Source organism: Sinohyriopsis cumingii, chromosome 1 (assembly GCF_028554795.1).
Source record: "Sinohyriopsis cumingii isolate HCF-2022 chromosome 1, ASM2855479v2, whole genome shotgun sequence".
In the NCBI taxonomy this organism is placed as follows: Eukaryota; Metazoa; Mollusca; class Bivalvia; order Unionida; family Unionidae; genus Sinohyriopsis; species Sinohyriopsis cumingii.
The window spans coordinates 176843195-176857866 of record NC_142961.1 but is presented as its reverse complement, the minus strand read 5'-3'; the positions used below and the strand labels follow the sequence as shown (position 1 = coordinate 176857866).

General features: G+C 36.2%; 1 protein-coding gene across 3 annotated transcripts in view; it reads right to left on the bottom strand.

The window, feature by feature from the left end:
* Positions 1–14672, bottom strand: part of LOC149808447 (leucine-rich PPR motif-containing protein, mitochondrial-like) — a 162202-nt gene that overhangs the window by 46190 nt on the left and 101340 nt on the right. For all 3 annotated transcript variants that reach the window (XM_089977347.1, XM_089977366.1, XM_089977356.1), the window contains exons 26-27: positions 6660–6728; positions 5486–5582 (exon numbers count right to left, since the gene is read on the bottom strand). In XM_089977347.1, the coding sequence (XP_089833473.1) occupies positions 5486–5582; positions 6660–6728 (166 nt within the window). The remainder of the gene's footprint in view (positions 1–5485; positions 5583–6659; positions 6729–14672) is intronic.

Sequence of the window (14672 nt, the reverse complement as noted above, 5' to 3'; positions counted from 1 at the left end):
GATGTGAAATTTGTTAGTTTCAATCACAAGTTATTTTAGATTTTCTTGAAAAAAATATTTTTTCAAAACACTCTAAATAAGAACATATGGCAAAATAGTGATCAGTGAAAAATGCTGGAAACAGGTGACATACTTGTACTCACTGAATGACAACCTTATTTGTATTTGTAATGGAGAAGAAAGATGCAGTTAACTTAAACTTGCTGAGTCAACACTCAGAGCTTGGCCTAAGGATGAGCAGATATTTAGGGATTCCTTGCACAACACTGATTCTGATGATGTGTTTTAACAAAAACAGGATTGGGCTGCAAACAATAAGGATTTAGTTGCTGCTGCATACATCTTGTTCACACAGCAACTTGAACAAAGTGTTCTGATTTCTGGAACAAATCTCAAGGCCCAGGCAGAGAAAATAGCAAAAACGATACATAATTACTTTTCAATTTCATGGCAAGCCATGGATACCTTTGTTTGATGCCAGCGCTGACAAAATATGCTCAGTAGTCAGGCAGCCACATGCAATTATCCTAAAAATCTCCAAGAGATATCCTCACACCCATCCCCTCAATTTTCACCTCTCTGTTGACCTCTATCCCTTAATTAGCTTTCATGGCTACCTCTGCAACTTGCATCACTTATATTGCGATCTGTTTTTGGAACCCACTGTGCAAGAGTTATCCATGTTGGAGGTAAATAACTAACACTGACTTAGAATGAAACTCAATACTTTAAAATCGCATTTTTGCCAAACAAAAAGTTTTCTATCTTAGCATAAGTAATTTGGAGAAGTGAATCATCTACAAAGTGAAATTTTCATGCAGGTAAAAGTTAAAAACATTAAGTTCCTGTATCTTAAGGTTCAAATAACTGGACAGGGGATGGGTTGCCACATAAGTAAACCTGCTGATGGTCAAGCAGCTTTACAGACAACACTGAATGCAAAAAAATTAAGGACTATACTTTAAAAAAAAACTAGAATAACAATGGGGTCATCACTAAGAGGTGCACGCAATACAATGTTTTCCATTATGGACTTAAACACAGCTCTTGTTTTTCAAAACCAATATTAGAAGTAGGTGCCCATTCAGCGGAGATGCTGCCAGATATTTTCCTAAGGGGAGGTCCCATACACCTTCCTCCAGAGGTGGGGAATCATGGGTGTGTGGAGGGGGGACTGGTGGTAATTTATGCTGAATGGTAGCTGATAGATGGCAACATTATCATTAGGACTTGTAGAAACAATTTAAAACAAGCATTTAATGATTTTGTGTCATTTCTTAGACAACAAATATATAAGGTATCTGCATGCCTAATTGTTGCATTACTGGAAAATATTCTTCGTTGGCTTGTATTGCTCATTAAAAATGCCTTTGCAAACTGAAAATCATATAATGGACTACACATACACACATCTGTGCATTTAACAGTTTATTTACTCTTTCAGATGTTAGCCCACAGGCTTTAAAAACTCCATCAATGTATGGAACAAATCTTTTCCATTTATTTTGTTTCATTTCTTTCTCAGATATATTGAGATTTTCTTCTTAGAATGAAAAAGCTTCAAAGGTCTGTGGTTAGCCTATTTCTCAGAGTAGTGTGAATTTTGCTTCAAGAACTGAATCACCTTTCACATTCAGCTTTTTACAAAGGCAGGACTGCTGCAATTATGATCAGTCTTAACAGGATGGGGAATAGGTTTTCAGAATATACATCCAAAATACAATTTTCCACAATTCACTCTTGTTGTTCCTTGGATATTTCTGTTGATTTCCAAAATTTTCTGCAAGGCATAAACTGTAGTAAACGACATTATGCTTCTCATTTCTGTATCAGCGCTTTCTGTGCTATATTTGGTTAGCAGCAAACCAGATATTTCATCCTCCTTAGTTTAGTCCTTAATAGATGATCTCTGCATCTTGCTGACTTTCCAAACAAAATCAGTTATCTTTTGTTTCACCATGATTAGACATGATTTTCATCTTCCATAAAAAATGCTGAAAATATTTTAAGGGGGGTTTGGGGGTCCTTACCCAATGGAGTCTCAGGGGGGCAGTGCTCCCGATCCAGGGGTTCTGGGGGCCGAATGCTCCTAGCCAAAAACGTATTTTACACTCATAAAAAAACTGCTCCTGATGCAACTTTGATCATAAAATTAACCAAAATAATCATTCAAAAAACTAATAAACTTATGAAAATGTTCAAATTTCAGTGTTCATATCATAATTAAGTCACAATAAATTCTCAATTTTTGCAGCAATTATATTATACTTCTCTCTTTTCATAACAAATCTGTCAAATAAACACACTAGTAAATCAACTATATACATATAATCCCATACATTCACTTGTCTTTTTCTCCAATGGACACAACCTGTTGCTATGCCAGTTGAGCTCTTTTTGCGACTTTGACAAAGATTTCTTTAGCCTTCCTTTTTGTCACCACCGACTTTTTTGGTTCAATGTGCAATCGTTTCTTTTAAATTCTCAATGAGAGCTTTTTTCCTTCAAGCTGGTGCTTGCATTGGCGATATGCAGTGCACATTTTCTGACAGGGCTACATCTGTTCTCTCATGCAAGAAATCTTTCTTCTTATAGTAATTAATTGCACTTTTTCCAGATGCCCTGAGATCTTCAATTTTTCCGTATGCAGCTTTCTTTTGTAGGTGCTGTTCCAAACTCTTCCAACCACGATTACCATAGAGTAGAGGGCACTAAATGCCAGTCCTGTAGTGTTCAGTTTTCTTATAAACTGACCAACTAAATTTCCACCGACTTTTCACTCCAGCCATTTCCATTTCCATACGTTTTTTAAGCCTTTATCTAAACTTTTCGCATCATGGTCTCTCTCAACAACTCGGTACGCCATGTTTTGCAAGCATGCTTCTTTTTTCCATTGCCATCAGTTTCCAATACATTGGATGAATTAAAACCTTTGACCAATCAGAATACTCTTTATGAGATTCGTGTGCTAACTAATATATGGAATAAATAATTTACAAGGCTCCTTGTGGATTGGGAAAGGACAGACCGTTTTTCAAAAACCGGATCAGAGATGATATTAAAAAAAAGACTATAACAAGAAAAATCTGATTCAAGACAGGAGAAAAGTGGAATTCTGCTTTAAAACGAAGAAAAATCATGTCTACATGATGCCCTGCTTGTCTGATTTGTGGATCAATATACTATACCCCTCCAGGAAACAATTCAATCAAATACCTCCATAGTCTCTGCAATACTATAACTGATCTCAATCATAAAGGTGCTTGTATCAAATCAATATTCTCCACTGATATAGGATTAATTGAAATCATGGAAGAAATGTGAAAACGATGATCTGATTAACCTAATTATAAAACAAACAAATTCAAACATCACACATTGGGTACAAGAAATTGCAGAAATCACAGGAAACTTGCGTGAGCTTTCCACCATTGGATTTTATACATTTTGTGGCTCTGAATCATCTTTGCGAGAAAATCACAATCACCTGGCCTGGCAATATCTCTGCTTTCTGGGGCCAAGACTCACCTAAATGACACGATGAAAGCAACATCCTTGAAGGGCTTGTCCAAATAAGTAACATCCCAAAAAAAGGTATAAAATTTATTTACAAAGGCCATATCTGTCCAAAATGTAATGACTTAAACAAACCCATACAGATAAATCTATGTACCTGAAATAATGCTCACATCAAACTGCATGAGAATATGTTGAATGGTTCATGAATTATGCAGATTACAAGCAACATCCCATGTAAAGGTAGATCTTTTTTTGGTACCTCTATTATTCACAGAATCTTGTCCCTCAAAATCCACATTAAATTTGAAAACCATTAATTGGTGTGGATCAGTATTGTAGAACAAACAAGTACTAACATTGCTGCCAGACAAAATTCCTTTGCTACCCAAGCCAGTTCAGTGTTTAAACAATGAACTAGCCTGGACTGCTATCGGAGAACAAAAGACAAATCTGGCAGTTAAAAACAAAAGGACGCCGCAACAACCAGCTTGCCAGAATCAAAAGTGGAACGATTGTGTGCAAAATTACCATTTTGTGTTGAACTGAAACACAAAACTGAAATGAACCAATGATTATTTTAGTTGATTTACATTCAGAATTTAAACCTATATTATGATCATTAATTAATAAATATATGACAGTTATGTCAATACTGCCTATGTGCCTTATAATTAAACATGTACATCTTTTCATACATCACTTTGTAGGCTCGCTTATTTCAATATAATTGGCAACTATTGTGTGCATGGAACAAAGTAAAAAAAAAAAAAGCAAACAGCAACAAACGTTTTGCTAAAATGTGAGCTGGAAGAATGCAATTTGGTAAACATGATGAATAAAGCAAAATCTGCATCTAATATTTAGGGGGAATAAACTAGGATATAAGTGATACTAAGCACAATTTGCACTGTTAAGTACTATTCACCAAAGTACATGACTCCTGGTAAACTCTAAGTGGCCCATGTTTTGAAGTCTTTATTTTATTTCATGTTGGAGAAATCAGAAATTATGCACATGCAAAATGATAACATAAAATCAATCATACTATTTTAAAAGTTTTTACTCACATGATAAATGAACAACAGACGGTCACTGCTGTGTGATGTATGGCAATCTTGCCAATTTTGTTTCGAGATTTTCTTTTTGTAAATATTGGGACACAAAAAATGTTATTTTTTTTTTACATGCATAGATATCTTGGGACAATATGGATAAAAAAATTATTTTTTTGTGTCCCAAGAGTTACCATCATTATGGTATTCAGATTTGAACTGCATATATATAGATGTCTGTATACCAGTCATTATGGTATTCAGATCTGAACTGCCTATATATAGATGTTTGTTTACCAGTCATTATGGTATTCAGATGTATATAGATGTTTGTATACCAGTCATTATGGTATTCAGCCATTATGGTATGGTATTCAGATCTGAACTGCCTATATATAGATGTTTGTTTACCAGTCATTATGGTATTCAGTCATTATGGTATTCAGATGTATATAGATGTTTGTTTACCAGTCATTATGGTATTCAGTCATTATGGTATTCAGATGTATATAGATGTCTGTATACCAGTCATTATGGTATTCAGCCATTATGGTATTCAGATCTGAACTGCATATATACAGATGTTTGTATACTAGTCAAGCTAAAAATCTCAGCCAATGGCCACTAGCAATAATACAGTGCAGAAGTGAGGAAAAACTTCACTGGCAAGCCATCAATGATGTATGGTATAAGTTATCAATGAAGTGTGGGAGTGACATCGCATCATTTGTTCAAAACAGCAAATGTTGATGGATAACAAATAATGCATGATACAATGACATTTGGCCTTAAATCCAGTTGAGCTAAACACAGCTTCTATCTCTTGAAATGCTCAATTTAAACTAGAATAGCATCTAATTATTAAGGACCTCTTCTTGAACTTCAATTAAATGAATTTGCACAGGAAAACTTACAGTATCCTCTCATGAGTTGAAATAATATCTCCTCCCTGTCAATTGCAGTAATTCTACTCTTGCCAACAAAATTTGCCACCTTTTCTATTGAAGTTTCCTACAATGTGAAGAAAATTTATCAATTTTATTAATTTCAAAGCAGTTTACTTGAAATGACCTGTAAATGAAGTGTTAAAGTCAGCATATTGTCACATTAGTCTGGTCTTGGGCAAAAAAACAGTATATACTAAGTGATTTCTGGAAATTGTTGGATGGAAACATTCCACCTTGCCTACATTTGCAATTTCAATGAAGCAATTCTGTTGTTTCATTTCTTTTGTAGGTACTAGGTTTTAAAGGTCTCGGAAAACACAAGATATCTCTGGATTGAAAATGCATAAATTTATACAAGATGGGGGGGGGGGGGCTTTAAACGTTAACAGGAAAGCTTCCTACCTTCAAATGGAAGTATAAATGCTTATTATTTATGGAGATTATTCATTCAGATGGATTACAACTAGAACTGCAGAGAATAATGAACAACAATTTTTTTTGTACAAATATTTTCACCTGAAGGATGGAGATAAATATGCATTTAATCTAATTCTCTAAGACTGTTTAATTATCTTTTAATTTAATTAAGTTAAATACTTTATGCTTTCCTTTATCTCTCTGTCTTTACTTATCTCACATCTCAGTTTAACCCAGTGAGTGAAGCTGGCAGCTACTGCAGGATGCATGAACACATGTGCATATAAACAAAACAAAATCCAACTTTATTATTTACTAGAAAATGGATAAAATAAAACAAGCACAAGTAAAAACAATATTTCATTACAGTAATAAAGCTGAATTAAAAAAGAAATGAGCTTTGTTGATTGCAGCGAATGTACTATTAAGAAAAGGCAGGGTGGGTGGTTCTGCATCAAATGTGGCTCATTCTAAAGCAACCTTGAAATCCATAAAAATTGGTGCCAAATGAAGAAAGTAAAAAGTAGTGCCCAATTAATTAATATTTACAGTATTTTTAGTTAGCAGTTGTAAATGTGGATATCACTTTAGCTGTGTTATTAATAAGGAAGCATTTGTGGAAAAGACCAGTAATATTCAATACAACATTTGAAACTATCTGACACCTATTATCATTCTGGAATATATATGAAAAGAGAAATTAAGATCTATTTATGATACATACCTTATTGTACTTGTTTAACTCCTCACACATTCTGATTAATGCATCACCCAATTTTTCAGTTGATATGGACTTAAAAAAGAAAAAGACAATTAATTAAAATGATAATAATAATGTACATGTGATTGTTTGAAGCCTGTAGGTTTATATCATTGTATCATTCAAAACAAATTTCTTTACATTTCTGTGAAATTATGTCTATTGTTTATTCATGGGTTACATAGAGTACTATCCATCACCCATTTTGGCCTCCATCTACAACCTGTCTGATGGTCATGAACTTGAATTTCCTTTAAATGCTTTTAATTCTATCATACTTAGTGTGGGTTTCTAAATAATTTTCAAACTATGAGCAAGGAATCAATTGCAAGGGATGAATGCAAACTGCATAAGCGACTTGGCACTACCCTGCAATGAAAGTGTACACAAGGTTACAGGGAAGAGGTGGGGACATAACCAGGAACCAATGCAAATTGCATGTTAATTTCCCTTATCATGCCAAAAAAGTGTAAATATATACTTTCTGGGTGGAGCTATAAACAGGTTATAAATAATAACCCAGAGACCAGATCCCTGGGGTTCACAAAAGACCTTGGGACCATTGCTGGTTACATACAAAAATTGCCTTTTTTGTACCAAGAAAGTGAATAAAAAGATGCTATAGTAGGGATCTTGAAAGTTTCCAACATGTGACCTAAGGGCTGGGCCTGGAGGGTAACATCCATAGCTGCCAACTTCAAAGTATAAGAAATACTGATTGCTTATGACAAAAATAGATTTTCAGAAACAAATACTATTTTAGAACTTTCATGTAAATGTAACTAGAGTCAAATTATCTCAACCTCGATTATCTCGAGGACCTGTGTATGTCAAGTGTTTTGGTCCAGTCCCATAAAAATAGATAACCCCGTTATGTTGGGCATAAGTTTCAGTCCGAAGTAACATGTGGACCCGCTTAATTCAAGGAAATACAACTTTTAATGTCCATCTCAAAATTTTACAAGAAATGATATGGCATTTCCACTATTACCGGTACCTCATACCAGCAACGATGGAAAAAGTCAGTACGAGATCAAATTTTACTGGTACAAATGCTACTCAACTAATTTCATCAATGCATGGTTGTTTATCACTTGTGGAAAAATTTATCTTGCAAACTATACTGAATGAATGCGTTTCTGACCTTTACAGAAACTGTGTTCAAAATGGACATTATCAACACCATGACAACATAGTCCACACAGCATCATAAATTTGCTCCTATCTGTAACTCAGAAAGTTATCAAGTTAACATTATTAAATGTAGCTAAAAATACCTCATTTGTTTTACACAGTATATTTAAAAAGGATTCAGTAATAGTTAAAACGTTTCATTGCTTGGTGCAAATGTAAGCATTCAACTTCAGCATGGCTAGATCACGTGACTCACAATAAATCTATAAATAGAAACAACCTACAAAATTCCAAACCACCCCCTTCAAACCTCTCCAGCACATGGTTATTAATTTGTTTTGAACAAGAGTAAATAAAAACACCAATGGTATTGTTTTAAAAAAATACCATAGTGCCCAGTATTTTTTTTTATTGTGTTGTTTATCAATGTACCATGATCACATATCCTTCAACACAAACGGAATGAAGCGGAAAGTGACTGACAGGATTAACATCTATGAAACATAGAGGAGTGCATTCATTTGTATTGTTTTTATCTTGAATATCAAAGTCTTGCAATCCATCAAAGAGATTAGCCAACTCTGGTGCTTTGTTTTGCCGATGGTCAAAGTCAGGAGGGATATGGGACTACAGCTGTATGAATGAATCGGTTGGCCTCTTACAGAACTTGATGTTGAGACAGTTAACTTTAAAGACTTGGAACAGATTTTAAAGGTTTTCAGTACATGAATACCGATAGCCTCATCTTTTTCCAGTACAGAGGCAAGTTTTATCGGTAAAAACCAGCATATACCGGTGCTAAGGGATCTCAGACAATCAACAAAAATGACTGATTTTCATGCACAATATTGGTCAGTTACATTTTGCTGCTAGTCAAAAGTATAGTCCTACATGTACTTGTACTTAAATTGGCCTAGATTTTTGGACAGTGTGAGAAAATCATTGTCTTCCTGATGCTTTGGATGAGGCTTTTCACAGGGAAATAAAAACAACTTTAAACCAGACATTGTTGCAGTAACTCAAGTGTTGTAAAAATGTGTGACTTGTTACTTAATCTCATTTAAAAGACCTCTAATCTTTTTCTTCCTGCAACCTGGCACGACTGAATTTTTATTATTATTGTGCATTAGAAATGCCATTTGTTTTTAGAAACAAAACTCCTCATTACTTCAGATGCATAATCATTGTTATGCAGTAGATTTGTCAACTAAACCTTGATATCTCGTGACCCAGTTACACTGAGGATTTTTTTACACACGTAATTGAGAAAACTGGGTTTGATTGTATTTACAATACCTACAACCATCATTAAAGTAGGAAAGTAACTTAATTATTTAATGTCAAAAATGCACGTGTTGCACTCTTGCACGTTGGAATGGGCACCCTGTTCCATTCAGGTTCTCATTCAGAAGGTGCAAGAGGGCAACACACTCAAACTAAGACACAGGCCATTTAAAGGAACCTTTTCCACACCTTGTTTTTCCAATCATTATCAATTCCAAATATACCATATTTCATTGATGATTCTAAATTCTGTGTGATTTTTTTTATTTTTTATTTACTGTTTACATTCTACCACAAGAGTAATTCTTTCCAATTTTACTGTCCCAAAAAAAGTGTGCAAAATAAATCACCAGCAACACTAGCAACTGCAAGAGAAAGGTTAACTTCAAAAATAAATTTGATAATATGAACTTCTGATTGAATTACATCAAGGTTCTCTCTGGTACTTATAAACACTCAGGCTTTGTTGCTAATGGTGAAGCACCAAGATGATGTTAATTAGCTTTTTTCATGCTGTTTTATGTCATGGGCGTCTCCATGCCCAATAGCAAAATCACAATGATACAATTTGCAAATTAAAAGTTTTCTCCTTTGCTTGATGGATTTACAAATCTAATAATGATGATATAACTGTTCTTCCAGTTCTGATTTATTTTCTTTGCTGGATAAAAATCTGAATATTCTGCTTTCCTTTTCAACATGACTAGAAGTCAAGTACTATGAAAATAAGATGCAGTGATAGCAGCAAACTCTCTGTGCACTTCAATCTAGTGGTTCAAGAATGGCATGGTATCCTTGATTTTGAATGAACAACTCATATTTTAGAACTCTATATCCCTATATACATGTAAATCATTTACTCTCAGAATGGAACAGGTACCAGTTCTAAACAGAAAATTGGAAGGAAATCTTTTATTTAATTTTTTTTATTTTTAAAAAAAGATTAAAAATATGGGAAAAATGGGACACTTGTCAACGATGAACATCTGATGTAGGGCAAGAAACCAATTTTGGAGTAAAATAGGTTTATTCAATAATACTTGATCATGGAACATTAAGAAAACAAGCAATAACGTTGCAAATCCATCCATCCCAAGATTGCTTTCAGCAACAAACTTGCTAAGTCATTTGCCCTCCTAACTGGAAGTCAGACAAAAGTGTTCTCCCTTTGTATTCAGGAATCAAATCCCAGCCTTACATCTGTTACTACTGCAGCAGATGTGCATACTCTCTTTGTTGAATAAATGTACCTTGGGAAGCTGAAAGGGGTTTGCCTGTATTATGATTGGGCAAATACTGTTCAAGAAGCACGTTTTACTTCCAAAATAGGTTTCTTCTTCAAATATGTTACTCTATCACACTTGGAGAATACGTAAAATTGATGGAGTTACATCCCTTACCGTGTAGAAGGCCCAACCTCCAGACCCCAATGAATATGAACCAGCTTTAGATATGTTGAGAGATTTGGTCTAGAGTCAGCATACAGATATGGTGGATTTTATTTTGTAGAAAAATTTCCCTCCTGACCTGCTGTGCAGCTGCTACAGATCCCACAAGGTCCAAATGAACCCTTCGAGATGAAGGTATCAGAAGCTGAAGAAATTTGTTTCTGCCCTCTATCTCATCGCTCAGATAATGTCAGGAGAAGGTTATGCTTGAATACTATGCTAGCGGGTATCAGTATTCACAAGAATACATTTTCTACTAATTTAGTCCCTCAAAAGCAGAGAGGATAACCCACTGTATCCAGAATGCCAGCATCCAAGCAGAACTCTAGTCCCTTCTCAAATGGTAAGAACAAATGAGCCCTCCCTCTTTTGATCAGCTTAGTTCACTTGGGTCCCACTTCTGAGCCCTTGCAGGGCCTGTTGATGTTTCTGGGATGAAGGGCCAAAGTAAGATAGAGATTTCAAGACAAAGCATTGATTCCCAATGAGCAGAAGGCTGTTCTCTTATGACTTAACTGCTAACAGTTTGGAACAACCACCATGGTGGGAATCTGCCCAAGACTCGTAGCTTCGAAGACTAGGAAGCAGGTTTCTATTGTAGGCAAGTCAAGGAAGCTCAAGATACTGGTCATAAGTTTGCTTTATTAAACCATGTCAAAACCGATGAAAAAATCCATTTCAGATGGCGGGCCAAAGTCACTGGTCTAGACATTAAAACTTTGCAACAATGTCCTTATGGTCTTTGATCTGCCCTAGATCTTCCTTTCCATGATCACAGAATGTGTCAAAGTTTGTTGAACATTTGTTCTTGAAAGAGATAGGAACTAACTTCTAATTGAACAGTATAAAGGATGAGATAAGCTAACTGTGTACCAAGGCTTTTTAATCTGTTTCTGCTTTCACCACTTTCCCACAATTTAAAAAACTGTGTGGACTTCATGCCGGAGCAAGTCAATCCAAACTTGTTCTGAGAAAGTAAAGTTTTCACGAAACTGTTTCTCTGAGAATACGTACCTGATCACATCAAGATTAGGAAAATAAGCTTGCTACCTACCCCCAAAATCCTGCCATTCCCAAAAGACAAAAACTACCTCCCTTTCGTGCCACCAGGTGTCACTTGTTTTAAGCTGATGCTTGCATGACAGGGAGGTCTGAAGGGTTTTAAAGTGATGTGATTGGATAAGTATTCTTGGAGAAACATAATTTACTGAAAAATGTGCTTTCACCTTCAAATACGTTCCCGGATCACATGAAAATTAGGCGAATAGGTAACAGGAGGAAGGTATGCTAAGCAATCTACCTATACCCTGGGCATCCTGTGAGGGTAGAAAAGGCTGGATTCCTAAAAGAAAGATTACTGTTCTCCCATCTTTAAAGCAAACAAGTCCATGCTCATGTGACCCATGTCAACTATTACTAGGAAAATTGTTGAACTCTTGTTACGGACAAACTTTTTAGAGATGAATACAGCTTTGTGCTCAACTATGCGCAATGTCAGGTGGGTATGGTTGTCATCTGGGCAGCAGCCACTGGACCCATAAGAATCAAATTTTGACTCTGCAAAGCTAAATCCCTGTGACAAATCTTAAGAAGGTTAACTGTTCATGACAGCCAACAGCTTCTGTTATGTCTTGTGTGTGTGTGTGGGTGTGTGATTTAGATTTTTAACATAGCTTCAACAATTTTCCAGTCATATCGCAACGATGTCTGCAGTATGGCAGTTTACAGTGATGTCTAGCACTGGGGCATCATGCCGCAGACATAAAGCATGATGTCCCACCCAGTCACATTATCCTGACACCAGGCCAACTGCTCCTAACACTAACCTCTTAATGCCGAGCGCCTAGCGAGGCAGTTATTAGTACCAATTTTAGGAGTATTTGGTAGGTCTCAGCTGGGGTTTGAACCCACAACCTCCTGCATGGACACTCTAACCACTAGGCCACCGGAGCTGTCAAATGTTATGTCTTGGAGCAAAATGTTCAAAAGTGAGGCTTTTTGAAAGGCGCATCATCCAAATGTACAGAAGCCTTAACCTTTTAGGCCTGAGTGGCAGTAGGGTAAAGGCATTCTGAGGCTGACAATGTTGGTAAATTTCTTCCACTGCAGCCTTACAGCTGATCTCACTTCTCTCCATAGTTGGATGTAAGTTAGATCTTCAGGATTATGGGTCATCCTGGTCTAGTGTTATTTTGATATGCATAAAATATGCCCCAAGACATGGAAGAGGCATTTCCACTGTCCATGTATTTGTCATGATACCATCCAAATGAGTACACCATAAATATGTGGTTAGCCAGTTCAGGTACAGACAGCTCATTGCTGGTATAATGGACAGTGCAAGTGTCGACCATGTTGACTGTGGTACAAACAGTTTTGGTACTGCCTGTGCCAGAGATGTGGTGAAATGAAAGCTCTATCGGTAATATCTCAATAGGCGTCCTCATTCAACAGTCCCAAAGACTTGCATGTGGTATGGGTTGCTGAAATCATCAATCTATGGTTGCTGGGCATGAGGAGATACAGATGACAGCATGGGTGCATAAGCAAGTCAGCATCAGAGAGTACTAAAGGATGATTTAAGTGATCATTAAGAAATGGTCAAAAACCCATGTGCCAAGACCTGAAGTTCTGAAGGCTATGTGCAAAAATGTGCCCACTGGGCTCCTTAGAATTGAGGGTATGCTGCTCCAGTGCAGTTAGAATTAAGGCAACGCATCTGTAGCTCTAAAAATGGTATAGAAGAATGATAACATAACTGCAGCATCATTCTCACCTAATTCTGCAGATGTAATGGTGGCAGATGATGTTGCATGTCACATTTTTGGTGGGTAGGTGGGACTCCAACTAAACTTGCAACTGATTCTCTCTCGAGATTGTGACTCCAAATATCGGACTACTCAGTTTAAGATTTGACCCTTTTCTCCTCTGCAGAACTGTTGACCAAATGTCCTCTGATCAGATCATGCACACACTGCATGTCCCAGACAATGAGCATTTTGTGCAAGTGAGGCATGTTTTATGGATTTCGTTGGTGGCATTTGTGACATTTTGTCATTCCTAACTGAAAATTCAAGAATGAAATCTTAGTGCATTAACAACATATTAATACGTCCAAACAAAATCATCCATTAATAACCATGGGCCCAAGTTTGTCTAAGCTGCTAGCCTCTACTGATCACCAACATCTCACAACTGTCTGCATGCATCTGAGTCACAGCTTGGCCAACAAAGGTATGAGAAAGCTTGCCATTAGATTACCTGGATTCTTTCTCCACTAAATATTCTGTCTGCTGTGTCAGACTTTTGAACCCTACGTAAGGCAGTTGATTTTTTCCTTAAGTTTCATCAGTATTCAGCAAAAATTACATCTAACACACTAAGTTGAACAAAAAAGGGTACTTTTAAGTTTTAAGTTTATGCCAAAAGCTTAAATACTAAGTAACACCACCACCACCATCACCACATTTTAATTTGGCTCAAAATAGGCACACAAAATGATCATCTAATTAATAGGAAGAATATATGCAAAGTTTAAATAGTGTACAGAAATGACTTTTTTGCATGATTTCACTCAAAGACAATGTAGGCAAAAATCTCACAAACAAACAAAGGTACTGCAAAATGAACAAATATGCTTTCATAATTTAAGTTAAATGTTGTTGTAGGGTTTAAAGCCATTTTTTATCACAAGATAGGCTATACATGGCGGCTACTATTAATGCTGGAGGATGAACCCAGGAAACTCTTGGAAAGAAGCACCGACCCACGAGAAGCTACTGGCAAGCTTTCTCACATACCCACATTGGTTGCATCCAAGACTCGAACCCACGCAGACCAAGGTGAGATGGCAGTGATCCGTAACGGACAGTGCTTTAGACCACTCGGCTACTCGAGGCCCCTAAGTTAAATAAGTGTCCAATTATACCAAAGCAAATTTGATCAGATACAATATACAGAGGATATATAAACATACAGATAATAAATACAGATGGGGAAGAAAGTGAGGTACTACTTCCTGTTGGATTATGGGCTTGAAAACAAGTTTATGAATGCAATGAATGAACCTCTATTTCAATTTGACACAAGCATGATGTAATGATTAATATAT